General features: G+C 33.3%; 2 protein-coding genes across 2 annotated transcripts in view; one reads left to right on the top strand and one right to left on the bottom strand.

Annotated features, from left to right (window-relative positions):
• Positions 1-2,862, top strand: part of LOC106763732 (L-type lectin-domain containing receptor kinase IX.1-like) — a 40,997-nt gene extending 38,135 nt beyond the window's left edge. Inside the window, 2 exon segments of the mRNA XM_014647896.1 lie at positions 593-1,970; positions 2,211-2,862. Of these exon segments, the coding sequence (XP_014503382.1) occupies positions 593-1,970; positions 2,211-2,862 (2,030 nt within the window).
• Positions 2,863-10,708: 7,846 nt separating this feature from the next.
• On the bottom strand, positions 10,709-12,987 carry LOC106762954 (L-type lectin-domain containing receptor kinase IX.1-like). Its single transcript, XM_014647090.2, has one exon. The coding sequence runs from the start codon at positions 12,844-12,846 to the stop codon at positions 10,948-10,950; it is 1,899 nt and encodes a 632-aa protein (XP_014502576.1). The 5' UTR covers positions 12,847-12,987; the 3' UTR covers positions 10,709-10,947.
• Positions 12,988-14,310: the final 1,323 nt, after the last annotated feature.

The following is a 14,310-nucleotide window of genomic DNA, read 5'->3' as shown; positions in this document are numbered from 1 at the left end:
ATATATATATATATATATATATATATATATATATATATATATATATATATATATATATATATATATATATATATATATTGGAAAATCTATATTAATTTAACAACTTTTTTACAACAATTTATGTGATAGTTTATGATTGGTTCATTTTATATATACGAACCAATCAAATAGTGACAAATAATCTATTATAAAAATGTGATTAAAAAAGTTGTTAAAATATTATAGTCTTTGTAATAGCATGATTAATTGACTTCTCAAAAAACAAATTGAATTTGAAATAGCCATGACTATAATATTTTAACAATTTTTTTTAATAATTTTTTACAATGTGTCACTGTTTTATTAGTTCATATATTTAAAATAGTATAATAACAAGTTATTATAAAAAAGTTGTAAAAAAATGATTAAAAAAATACATTTTCCATTTATTATTTAAGGTCGAGTTTGAATCCTAGGAAAGCACAAAAAAAGTTGAGATAAGGGGAGAAATTGTTAATCATATAATGGTTTGTATCTATATATATCTTTAAACAATAAGCTCCATTCATCAATTCTAGCTACAATCTTCCCCTTGTCTTTCAAAATTTATAAGATATAGGAGAGAAAAAAAAACAGCAGCTGAGAATGAGAATGAGGTTGCTAGAAATGATGACAATGTTTGTTCTTGTGCTGGCTCTTCATCCTCCTTTTCTTAAAACTGTAGAATCACTAAATTTCAACATAACAAACTTCGAAGACCCTGAGAGTGCAAAAAACATGGCATACGTCGGTGATGGCAGAGCCAGCAACGGCAGCGTAGAACTCAACATTGTGGATTATCTTTTCCGCGTTGGAAGAGCCTTGTACGCAAAACCTCTGCGCCTGTGGGACCAATCATCGAATGTTCTCACAGACTTCACCACACACTTCACTTTCTCCATTGACAGAGCCAAAAACGGCACCTATGCTGACGGTTTCGCCTTCTACATGGCCCCTCATGGCTACCCGATTCCTCCCAACTCAGGTGGTGGCACTTTTGCCCTTTTCAACACCACCTCCAATAACTTTATTCCCCAAAACCACGTCCTCGCTGTTGAGTTTGACACCTTTAATGGCACCATTGACCCTCCGATGCAGCACGTTGGCATAAACGATAACTCTCTCAAATCCGTCACTTTTGCCAAGCTCGACATTGACAAAAACCTTGGAAAGAAATGTAACGTTTTGATAACCTACACTTCTTCCAACAAGACCCTCTTTGTGGCTTGGTCCTTCAACGGAACACCAACCTCACATTCCAGTTCTTCACTATCTTACCCGATTGACCTCATGGAAATTCTACCCGAGTGGGTGGATATTGGGTTCTCCGCTTCAACAGGCGAATTAACTGAACACAACGTTATTCACTCGTGGGAGTTTAGCTCAACGTTGAATTCCGATGCTACGGATAATTCCTCTGGTGAGGGGAACGGAAAACGAAAAGTTTTGGTGATTGCAGTGGCGACTTCTTCGGCGGTCTTGGTGGCCGTGGTTGCGAGTGTTGCAGTTTGGGCAATGATGATGAAGAAAAGAAGGGATAAGGTTCGTAATAGTAGGGATGGTGAAGGTGGAACGAACTTGGTTAAGTTTGATTTGGATAGGGAAACTATACCAAGAAGGTTTGATTACAAAGAACTACTTGCAGCCACCAACGGATTCGCAGATGATCGAAAGCTTGGACGAGGAGCGTCGGGACAGGTGTACAAAGGGATTCTGAGTTATTTAGGAAGGGTTGTTGCTGTGAAAAGGATTTTCACCAACTTTTCAAATTCAGAGAGAGTTTTCACCAATGAGGTTAGGGTTATAAGCCGTCTTATACACAGAAACTTGGTGCAGTTCGTAGGATGGTGTCACGAGCATGGTGAGTTTCTGTTGCTTTTTGAATACATGCCCAATGGAAGTCTCGACACTCATCTCTTTGGGGACAAAAAACCTTTGACCTGGGATGTTAGGTAAGTTAGATACCACATGTTCTTGAATATATTTTATTACCTTTCTGCAACATATTATATTTCAAAATCAGACTGTTCCCCATCGCTTAATAATATAGTAATTACCCTAAGCTAAAATAATAACTTCTGCATCTTTTGTTGCTATGAACGTGAACATAAGAAAATACGTAATTAAAAAAACATGGTCAAACATGCATTTAATAGAGTAATTTACTCATGCAAATGTAACCTTTACCACAGGTACAAGGTGGCATTAGGAGTGGCTGCAGCAGTTCGTTATCTTCATGAGGATGCGGAGCAGTGTGTTCTTCACAGGGATATTAAATCAGCAAATGTATTGTTGGACACAGATTTTAGCACAAAGCTTGGAGATTTTGGAATGGCAAAGTTTGTGGATCCGAGGTTGAGGACTCAAATGACAGGGGTGGTGGGGACTTACGGGTACCTTGCCCCAGAATACATCCACGGAGGTAGGGCTAGTAAGGAATCAGACATTTATAGTTTTGGGGTTGTAGCTCTTGAAATTGCATGTGGAAGGAGGACCTACAAAGATGGAGAGTTTCATGTGCCTCTTGTGAACTGGGTGTGGCAACAATATATGGAAGGGAATGTTCTGAATGTTGCTGATGAGAGACTGTATAGGGATTTTAATGTAGATGAAATGAGAAGCTTGATCATTGTGGGGTTGTGGTGTACTAACCCTAACGACAAGGAAAGACCAACGGCTACACAAGTAATAAGAGTTCTTGAGCTAGAAGCGCCATTGCCAGAGCTTCCTCTTGATATGCATGACCATCTTCCTCCTTCTCTAGCTACGCATTCACAACAGACTAATTCTCAGTCCATACCTTCATTACCTTTTACTCACAGTTTCACAAGTGATGGGCGTTAGCCTTTGAATTCATCTATTTCGGGAAGAATGAAGTTGTGCTTTTTTCATGCAGATTTTCATTTCGTTGTGTGGTTTCTGTTACTTTTGTCAGAAGTTGTTTAATGACATGTCAAATGTATTCGTGGCTGTGGAAATATAATTTCCTTTTTATAAAGTTTGGTCATGTAATGACCTCTTATATCTTTGTTTACATTCTTAAGTCTTATAATAATCTTGATTAACTGGATTTGATCTCCTTTTTTTTCATACCTTTAAGGTTTATATCAAAAGAGTTTTTTTATGTTAAATAAACTTAAATGGGAGTTAATATAGTATTGAATAAACTTAAATGAAAGTTAATGTGTTAACAATCAAAGAGGACAAATAACAAGTCGCTGATTATCTTTTTGTGTTTTAACTATGATAATCAAAAGAAATATTCATATAAGACATGTTAATTAAGAGAGCTTGGTGTAGGAGTGTTTTAAAATATTGAGTGAAATGACGAATATTAAAGCAATATGTCTTTGTCTGAATTGACAATATCTTTGTTTGAATTGACAAAGGCTATCAACTATAATAATTGTAATTTTGAGATGAAGGTTTTCTTTGGATTTCAAGGATAATTGGAAGGTGATTGAAGATAGTTTTTATTAAGATAAAATCGTTTAGAAACTAAATCGTATAGTAATTTAAGTTTTGAAAACATTAAATGAAATATCACACTTTGAAAGAAACATTGTTTTAAAATAAAAACGTCTAAGAGAAATATACTTAGAAATATCTTTTCTAGACAAAAACAAGTATATAATAACATTTTCTAGATGATATTGTCTGAAAGACAAAGTGCTATAAATCGCATCTAATGAAAGGAAATGTCTTTCATAAATAATCATCTTATAAACCATGAATCATAAAATAGCGCTTTCAAACACATATTGTCTAAACGGACAATATTTTACAAATAATGTCTTACAAAAGGAAGCGTCTATCTCAATGCTCATAAGCACATTGAAGCTTAAAAGATATTTTATTCAAATAGTGTTATTCAAGCAAACATCTTATGAAATGTATCGTCTAAGGAAAGTCGTTAAACGTTATAAATCACAAACAACTTCATAATATAAGCATTCAATGTCTTACCATGTATGATAATTATATGTTGAATGTTTTGCTAAACGATGGATTTATTAATGAGTTGACAAATAATATAATGCCTTGAACATGCAATACATTTAACGTTTATAAACATTCAAAATATTTAATGATATTAAATACATGTGTGATAAAGAGTTTCGATACTTGTATACCTTATTTTTGATATTTGTGCAGATCATAAAAGTACAAAGACTTGATCAGAATTACTGCATACAAGATAAAGAAGTTGAGAAATATGAACAACATTCTATAAATGTTTCCCTTGAAGCACTCTACTTTGACACATCGTACAAGCTACGTTTTGACATTCTATTAAAATACTTAGTGTTTAGCTCAGTTGAGTTAAACAATCTAAACAGATGTTTAGGCTTGATATTACTTATATACCAGGAGTGGTGCAAATACTCATTGTAAACCTGGATAGGTAAAACTTGTGTAACCTTCTTAAAGATTAATGGAACCCCTTAAGAGTTTTTAAGGGAGAACTGGACGTAGCTCAGGTTGAGTGAACAAGTATAAAATATGTGTGTTACTGCTTTGCTTTTTGAAACCTTTTCCAATACACACCCTTTATAAAAACCAGTGCCTGAACATTTTATTTGAATTATATATCTCTTTCAAATTCATTATATGTTGCTTTATGAAAATTTTAAAACATTATTCACCCTTCCTCCCCTCTAATGTTTTTCTATGATTTCAGTTTCATAAAACCACAAAGCATTGTAGGTCTTACGATAACCTAAAATAATGCATTGAAAATTATGTGTATAAAGGTAAAGACAATCTTGTACATGTTGTATCGAGTTGTTGACGAGTCTGGTCATGAGGAGATAACAAATGCCAAAACTTCAAAAGAAGTGTATCTTGGAAAAGGCATACAAGGAAAATGACTGAGTGAAACATGTTTGACTTCAAACACTTTGAGAAGAGTGGATAGTATGAAGATGAAGGAGTTAGAAGGATTCTGCAAATACATCATGTGTGTTGAGATCATGATGAACCAACATAGCCAAAATAGAGAGACATTATCCGCTGGCCAAGTGATGGAGAAAATTTTGAGGTCATTATTAATGACTAAAAAATGTTGTATGTGCAATAAATATGTCTAATATACAAAGGATTGTACCTCAAACAATTGTTACAATTCTATAAGGTCAGGCATTATGTTAAAGAATGTCGATCCGAGAACAAGAATGAAGAGACTACCAACTTACAAAAGTTTGTGAGGAGAAAGAATCTTTGTTGATGATGATACGATGTTTAGGTACTGATAGTGTTAATATAAATTCGGTGTGTATCTTGACATGGGTACAAGAAATCATATGTTTAAAGATTAACATCTATTCAAAGACCCATCAAAGGTTGAATTCAAATATGTGTCGTTTAGAGATGCTTCAAAGGATGTAGTAAAAGGTTGAGGTACAATTACAAAAGGATGACCGAGTTAGGATAATATTAGATGTGTACTATGTATCATATCCTAAGAACACCATTCTAAGTATAGGGAACCCATGGAAAAAGGTTACTTGGTACTCGTGAAATACTGAGTATTATATTTGAAGGGTAAGTTCATATGATCGATTGTCCAAGTTAAAATGAAGAAAAACATTATGTACAAGTTGGATTTAAAGATCGTTCAGGAAAAGTGCCTAAAACTTAATATTAAGGAAATAAATTAGAATGCCTATATGAGTGATGAGGAGGATGCCCAGATTGTTGGATGATTGAATAATTACCATGCTAATATGAATGTTGTAACATATACATCATTGACTAAGGGTCAAATCAAGCAAAGAAAAGACTATGAAAACCCAATTATAATAATGATCCTTCAAACTTTACTCCCAAATTTTGTCAAATTTTTTTTGTTACTACACCAACCAACCTTTGGTCTTCTTCATGTTTGCATATTGGATGTCACATGTACATGTTCATTTTCCTTTTCCTTTAGATTTTTTGTTTTACATTTCATTTAAAATGATTAGTATAATGTATATACATATATAGAAATGGGGAATATGTGTAGATTTTGGGAAATAGGGTTCACCAAATTTCGAAATCCAGTTAATGGTCTACTGGATTTAATTTGTGAACCAGATTTAGAATTAGATTCAAAATTTGATGAAGCCCTTAACCAGATTTTGAAATCCAGTGAGGGCCTAATTTGATTTCAAAATTTGGTTAAGGCCTCCATTGGATTCCAAAATGTGGTTGAGGTCTTCATTAAATTTCGAAATTCAGTTAAGCCCTTAACTGGATTTTGAAATCCAATATCTATATGTTTTTTTAACTTTTTTTTGGTATTTTATATTTTTTATTTGTATTTGGTGTTTTAATATGTTATGAATTTTTTTTATAGACATGACAAGAACACAAGGTGCATCCATATATCAGGATAAGAGTTCTTCATAAGGTGAACGTATAAGAAGATATACTATATCAGCTTGTAGAAGGGGTCGTCCTAAAGAGCCTGCGACATTACACCATCTTAATGTTCATAAGCAGCACGAGAATGTTATTGAGTAGTAGGACGATGTTGTTGAGTAGCACAACGATGTTGTTCAAGAACATGAAGTAAGTGAATTTCTTGGAGGTCCACATGATACATTATTGTTGACGAGCTATGTCAATCATTTGCATGTGTTATGAAAGAACGAGGTTAGTACAATAGTTGATTTTCTTTTTTTAATTTTGATGGCTAATGAGTTGTTTAAACCTAATATCTAATTGTTTTGTTTAGGACCGAGAGGAGATGAAGTTGGTCTCCCATGAAAAAAATAAAACAAATTTGAAACATGACATTTGGTTGTTCAAGATTGTGTTGAATCCTGATTTAATGACTCTATGCGATATTTCTTATGATTATGCCTATAAGGGTTTGATATTGACATTATTTGAGAAATGGCATAGAGAGACGAACAGTTTCCATGTCCTAGTTGGTGAGATGACCCTTATACCAAAAATTGGCTTGCCTTTCAATCTAAAAGAACACTTGCATTTTCTTGTGCTGTATATGCTTGATTGAACATCAAATTTATATTTCTTGTACTTTCCACTCCTTTCATATCCTAACAACATAAATGTCTTTCTTTCAAGTTGACTAGTAGTTTATCAAATCTTATAATTATTACAACGAGCCCAAGATCAAAAGCAATCCATCAAACCCTTTCAATTAGTGTGGGAAAAATCTAATCAGTAGTAAAATTATTTATATCTCTCTAGCACATTTCATTGATAAAAAAAAAAGAAATTTGACATAAAAATCAATTTTACCAGTGAATCCATCAAACCGAAAAGATAATATTTCATTTTACAATATAACCTCTAATAACATAACATCATCACCATTGAATACCTCACTTCTTCGATGATGATGATGATGATGATGATGATGATAATAATAATAATAATAATAATAATAATAATATGGGTTAAATACATTTTTGGTCCCTTAACTTTCAGTCAAAATTGGAATTAGTCCTTTTTTGAAACTTTAGACTAGTTTAGTTCCTTATCTTTATAATAGTGTACATTTAGTCCTTTTAACAAAGTTTGTTAAGTTTATTTGAAGTTTCAAATGTGTTTTTCAACTAACATTGAAAAAAAAAAAATGTCAAACAGTGTAAAAAACTCAAATGTTATCATGAAATGTACTTGAAATGTCAAATGCACTTAACAAAAATTGGTTAAAAAGATTAAATCCACACATTTCTAAAGTTGAAAGACTAAATTGGGTCAAAGTTTCAAAGAGAGACTAATTTCAATTTTCACATGGACCATAAACATATTTAACCCTAACAATAGTAATAATAATAATAACTCAAGATATTATTAGCAAAAACAAGTAAAACAAATTAAAAAATTAAAATAAAGAAGTTTAAAAAATAAAAATATTTAAGGAAGTCACTGGACTTTGAAATCCGTTAAGAGTTTCATTAAATTTTGAAATTCAGTTAAGGTCTTCATGGATTTTGAAATCCCCTAAAATTCTTAAATGAATTTCAAAATTCGATGACTATAATAATCATATTTTGAAACGTAGTTATATCTTAAATTAAATTTTTGAACCTGGTGAGTATTTTAATTAGATTTTAAAATCTAATGACTTCCTAAATTGAATTTTTAAATCTATTTTATTAATCATATTTTAAAATCTTATGATTTTTTTAACTAAATTTTAAAATTCGATAATTTTTTAAAGGTTTAATACCTATTTTGGTCCCTCCTTTGGGAGGGTTTGTTCAAAGTGGTCCCTCCTTTTTTTCAAAAGTTCACTTAAGTTCTACCTTTTGCAAAAACTGTTTAAAGTGGTCCTTTTTGCTAACGGCGTTAACTTTCTTAACGGCACAGCTGCCAGGTGGCTAATATTTGCTGAGGTGTAACATTTTGGCTGTGTTGGCATTGTTGTGTGTTTTAAAAAAAATAATTAATTGTGACGTGGAATTTAATAAAATTAGGTTTAAATTAAAAATTGAATTTGGGGTTAATTGGGGGTAATTAATTAAAAATCCCATTAAGAACCTTAATTGTTTCTAGAAATCTAAAATGGAGAAAAATCCCCAATCTGAATCCTAAGAACCCTAAAGTGAAACTAGAACCAGAAACCCTAAATTGGGGAAGAAAACCCTCAATCTGTTTTCTGTTTTCGCCCCTTTGTTGGGATTCAACAGAGAAAACGAACTACAAAATCATAATTCAAAATGCTACATACCGTGTCAAGTGGAAGGCAAATAATGGTAGCAGTAATCCCAACAGCAGCACCAGCAATAAACCTCTCAAAATTAGTAGTTTCCTCATTCCTAGAAAACCTCAGCAACTGCTTTCTATTAGTATCGTAGGCATAGAAATTAACCGCTTTGAATGGAGCTGTTCGCAGAACATTTACAAGGTTCCTTTTCCAAAAGCCTCTCAACCCTTGAGTAGCGGCAATTTTGCTAATAAGCTCGAATATATTCCTCTTCTCACCACAAACTATGTATTCCAACTTCAGTCTTTCAAGTGGAGCAACACAAGTCCTTATACGACAAAACAAAAAGAAAAGATAAATGTCAAACAAATTGAGGGTTTTCTTCCCCAATTTAGGGTTTCTGGTTAGTTTCACTTTAGGGTTCTTAGGATTCAGATTGGGGATTTTTCTCCATTTTAGATTTCCATAAACAATTAAGGTTCTTAATGGGATTTTTAATTAATTACCCTCTAATTAACCCCAAATTCAATTTTTAATTTAAATATAATTTTATTAAATTCCACGTCACAATTAATTATTTTTTTTAAAACACACAACAGTGCTAGCCAAAACGTTACACCTCAGCAAATATTAGCCACCTGGCAACTGTGTCGTTAAGAAAGTTAACACCCTTAGCAAAAAGGACCACTTTGAACAGTTTTTGCAAAAAGTAGGACTTTAGTGAACTTTTGAAAAAAAGGAGAGACCACTTTGAACAAACCCTCCCAAAGAAGGGACCAAAATAGGTATTAAATATTTTTTAAATAAATTTTGGGATATGGTGACTTTTTTAACTAAATTTTAAAAGTGGGCGAGATCACTAGAAAACAAGGGAGAGAATATAGCTCTTTTGCTGAATTAAAAACTATAAGCTTAAGGAAAGAATTAGTAGTTGGACAAGAATCAAAGGCTAAATTACACAACAATTCAATTAAAAATTTTCAAATTTATCATAAACATAAAATATATTTAAATCTAATTTATATAAAGATCGATGTTGGAGTAAATTACTAATGGAATCATATGTCAATAAACATCGACCAACAAAACTCCATCAATATTAGTGATATTTTTTTTTTTTTTAATTAGGACTATATATTGAAGAATGAGGGCTTTCTAATTTCAGCCCCAGTTTTCTCACATACATTTATGGGATGATGTGAGAAATATTAAATATATTTTATTTTTGGATGTTGTGTTCGCATTTTGAAATCTAAAATTTAAAAATGTATTCAAAATTTAAAATTCTGAATTGAATCCGTACGAAATCAACAAGCATCTTCTTTCCAGTGCAGTTGCTTCTCCCCTCAAAACCCCCCTTTCCCTTCTCCCTACCAGACAATGCCATCGTTTGGGATCACTACACTTGTAAATCCCGATTCAGTAGCTTTTCCAGATCGCCAAGGCTACGAATTCGATGCTCCAGCTTGGGCTCTACGTCGATGGCCGCACCGGCTGATATGTCGCCGTGATGAAGCTTTGCGACATGATGAATGTGGCTGCGCCGAACAACGAGGTCGTAGCGTTACGGGGGCTTATGTCGCTTCAGCAATGGTTGTCGCTATTCGGGGTAGAGGTGGATCTGCTACTGTGCGGGTGCGCTGTGAACCTATGGATCCTTTCTGCTTTTTTATGATGAGAGATCGAGGGTAATCTGTGCAGTCTATTCCGGATTACTCAATCCCATAGGTTAGTTCAATTTGGAATTTTTTTTAAAGGGAATAGTAAAAGAATAGATAAGATTGTAAATAGAGAGTAAAGATGGAGATGAGAATTAGATAAAATTTTCATATACATAACTGTAAAAATATAGATGAGATAGTCAAATTTAGACTGCACTCGTCCCCAATTCCCATTCATACTTCTTGTGACTAACTGATGAAGTTTGCTATTGTTAAAAAAACAAATCTACTTGATATGGTAGGCTTTTAAGATTTTTCTCACCTGTTATGCTTAAATCCTAATAATTAAACGCTAGAGAGAATTTTAGCGAGAGTTAAAAGTCACAATAATACATAAATGAGGTAGAAAAGAAAAACATAAATTGTTTCTTCATGTTTTAAATTGAAATTTTCTTTTGACATCTCTTGTTCAAGTCAATTAAGTGACAATTTATACTGAACAAAATTCAAGAAATTTGCTCCTCTGAACTAACTCTTCTCGATGACATTCTCCTTAGGAGGAGTGATTCTTGAGCAACTGAAAATTTGAAATGGGAGGATTTATTCTTTTCTGGATGACGATTCAAAGGGATCCGGTTGCCCATTATCAGAGAATCTTGCAGAAAACATTGGCAATGGCACTTCTTGTTTAAGAACATTTATAACCTGTTCTGAGGTTGGCCTTTCCCTGTGGTCTTGGAGGGTACACCATATTCCTACACTCAGCAAGCATTTCATTTCATATATGTCAAAGTCCATCTTCAATTCCTCATCAGCAGCATTCAAAATATTCCCATCCACATAATGTTTCCATACCCATTTCGCCAAAGGCACGTGATTATCTTCGCCATCCTGGTAAGTCCTCCTTCCACATGCTATCTCCAGAGCCAAAACCCCAAAACTGTACATGTCTGATTCTTTGCTAACCCTCCCTTCGTTTAAATATTCTGGAGCTAGGTACCCATATGTCCCCACCACCTTTGTCCTCTGAGTCCTCAATCTTGGATCCACCAACCTTGCTATCCCAAAGTCACTAATCTTTGTGTTGAAATCTGTGTCCAACAAAACATTAGCTGATTTTATGTCCCTATGAACAACACTCTGCTCCGCGTCTTCATGAAGATAACGAAGTGCTCTAGCCACACCTAATGCTATCTTGTATCTCACATCCCATGTCAAACTTCTTCTGATACCAAACAGATGATTGTCAAGGCTTCCATTACTCATGTACTCAAAAACCAGTAATAACTCTTCTTTCTCTTGGCACCACCCCATGAATTGCACGAGGTTTCTATGTATAAGACGACTTATGATGTTCACCTCGTTTCTAAATATTCTCTCAGAATCTTCAACGTCAGAAAAAATCCTTTTCACAGCAACCACGCGCCCCGAATCTTCCAGAAACCCTTTGTAAACTTGTCCAGAGCCTCCTTCTCCCAGCCTTCTATCATCTGCAAACCCGTTCGTGGCTGCAACTATTTCCTCATAACCAAACCTTCTAGGCATAATATCTCTATCTAAACCAAAACCATCCTCTGTTCTTCTCTTTTTGATAATCAACCAAGAAATGCTAATGACCACAAGCACAAAAACAATAGAACAAATGACTGTAATAACTACTATCTTGACCTGAACCTTGCATTTGGTTGCGATGTCACTTTCCACTCCATGTGTAGAATTAAGATCTAGGTTTGAACTGAACTCCCAGGTATGGATCACGTTTTTCTCAGTGGATGATCCAGTTGAACCTGAAAACCCAACATTGACCCACTCCGGCAAAACTGCCCACAGGTCAATCTTGTACGAAAGATAACCGCTGGGAGTAGAAGAAGATTTAGTTCCATCAAAGGACCACGAAACAGCCAGGAGTTGGGCAGAAGCATTGTAAGTTATCAACGCATGCACCATCTTCCCTAAGTTGCTTTCAATATCAAACTTGCTATAATTGAGAGATGCCACAGAGTTATTGTTGATCCCTACGTGTTGCACTGGTGGGTCTAACTCGTTTATATAAGTGTCAAATTCGACAGCAATGATGTTATTTTGGGTGGCATCGTATAGGCCGAGAAGGGAGCCATTAGAAGTGACAGTCGGAATCTGGTATAAAAGGGGTGCCAAGAAGAAGGCAAAGCCATCACCGTATTTGGCTACTGTTGCGTCGATAGTGAATGAAAAACGAGTTGAAAAATCAGTGGCAAGTCCATCAGAAGAGTTTTTTAGGCGTAAAGGTTGGCCATAAATGACTCTTCCCTTTCCATTCTCGATGATTGGGTTGAGCACAACAGATCCGTCCTCAACCTTGGCTACGCCGGCGTATCCAACGATGCTTGCATTTTTAGTGTCGTTAAAGTTAGCTATGGTGAAGGAAAGTGGTTGAGCCAAGTTTATTGGAAGGATACAGAGGATGAGGAACAGAAGAAAAGCTTTGGAGTAGTGGAAATTTCCAATGGTTGGCAACATGGTTTATTACCAGAGTCTAAGCTTGAGATAATGGCAAGACATAACATTGGATAGTTTATATGCCCGTACCATAAATTATAATAGCATGATTTATGAACCCCTCAACGAAGACTTCTTATTATCATCTTAATGTGACAGGATCAAAAATTTAATTAGTGCCGTTGCTTGAAGTTCAGAAAAAATTGCAGGTGTTGCAGTGAAATCAAGAATAATATTATCCTAATCATGGAACTTTCTTCTTGACAATGTATGATATTATATTACTGATGACTACAGCTTCGTTGATGCTCTTGCAGGCATGTGCATGCATAGCTCATTCATTGTGTCAGATTTTTTGTTTTTCAAATTTATTTGCAGGGCTGTCACAGATCTGTAGTTAGTTAGAAAAAAGAGAACAATAAGGTAAAGAAGGAAAGGCAAGATAGGATATTTGGATGCTTTGAGCTCTTGAGAATTGAAGAGCAAGTTTTTTCTTTTTGATTATTTTGAACTGGACAGCATTATTTTTTTGATAACGAAATGCAGATGAAGGAAAACAAAGAAATGATGTGTGTATCTGTTGGCGTAACTGATATGGAATTGACATTCAGGAGTTGCGTGGGCTAATAGTATATAGAAGTTGTTGTCAAATGTCTATGCTCATAATTGCTTGCTTTAAATATTGTATTTCTCAGAACATGGCTTGCTTGGCGTTTACTAATCCTTACACAAATATAATCTAAAAAAACGCCAAGGAAGGGAGCAACTGGATTGTATCCATACACACATAATTACATATACAATACAACTAATCACGTCATGATGTCATCCATTTGTTTTTAGTCTCTTAATTTAGATATTTTTAATTAAAACATATATTAAATTTGTTTTATCTATAAAGTATTCAAAATATTTATATTTTACAATTAAATATTTTCTGTTTAATTTTTTTATTAAATGAGTATTTTATTTACTTTTATTATGTGTTATATAAGATTAAGTGATTAATGTAAAATAATAAAATTATATTAAAAGTAAAATGATAAATAAATTTTATTTTATTTATTAGAAACATGTTAGATTGTTAGATTATTATACTTTTGAATATTTTTTATATCATCTTTTAATACGACTAATAAAACATCCCGTCACCATTATTATTTTTATATTATTAAAAAATTTCATATTTATTAACAATATTAGTAAATACAACGACGAAAATACACACACAATCAACTAAAAATTAATATAACATTTTTAAATAATTAATAAATTAAATTTTTTTTATAGAAATACTTATATTTATTAGAAATTTTGTAACATCATTTAAATAGTATAAAACACTATTAACAAAACATTCCAAAATTAATAAACTAGAACAAATATCTATGTAAAATATGTGTAGTTATTCAAAATAATTATATTTCAACCTCAGCTACATAACTCTAATTAAGATTATTTACTTAAATACAAAAGGATCTTTAC

Source organism: Vigna radiata, chromosome 6 (genome assembly GCF_000741045.1).
Source record: "Vigna radiata var. radiata cultivar VC1973A chromosome 6, Vradiata_ver6, whole genome shotgun sequence".
NCBI classification, from domain to species: Eukaryota; Viridiplantae; Streptophyta; class Magnoliopsida; order Fabales; family Fabaceae; genus Vigna; species Vigna radiata.
Note: the sequence above shows the minus strand (reverse complement) of the source record. Positions and strands in the feature narration are given on the sequence as shown.

What these genes read in the sequence shown, in the direction of transcription:
- LOC106762954 (XM_014647090.2), bottom strand. Translation starts at nt 12,846, where the DNA reads ATGTTGCCAACCATTGGAAATTTCCACTACTCCAAAGCTTTTCTTCTG.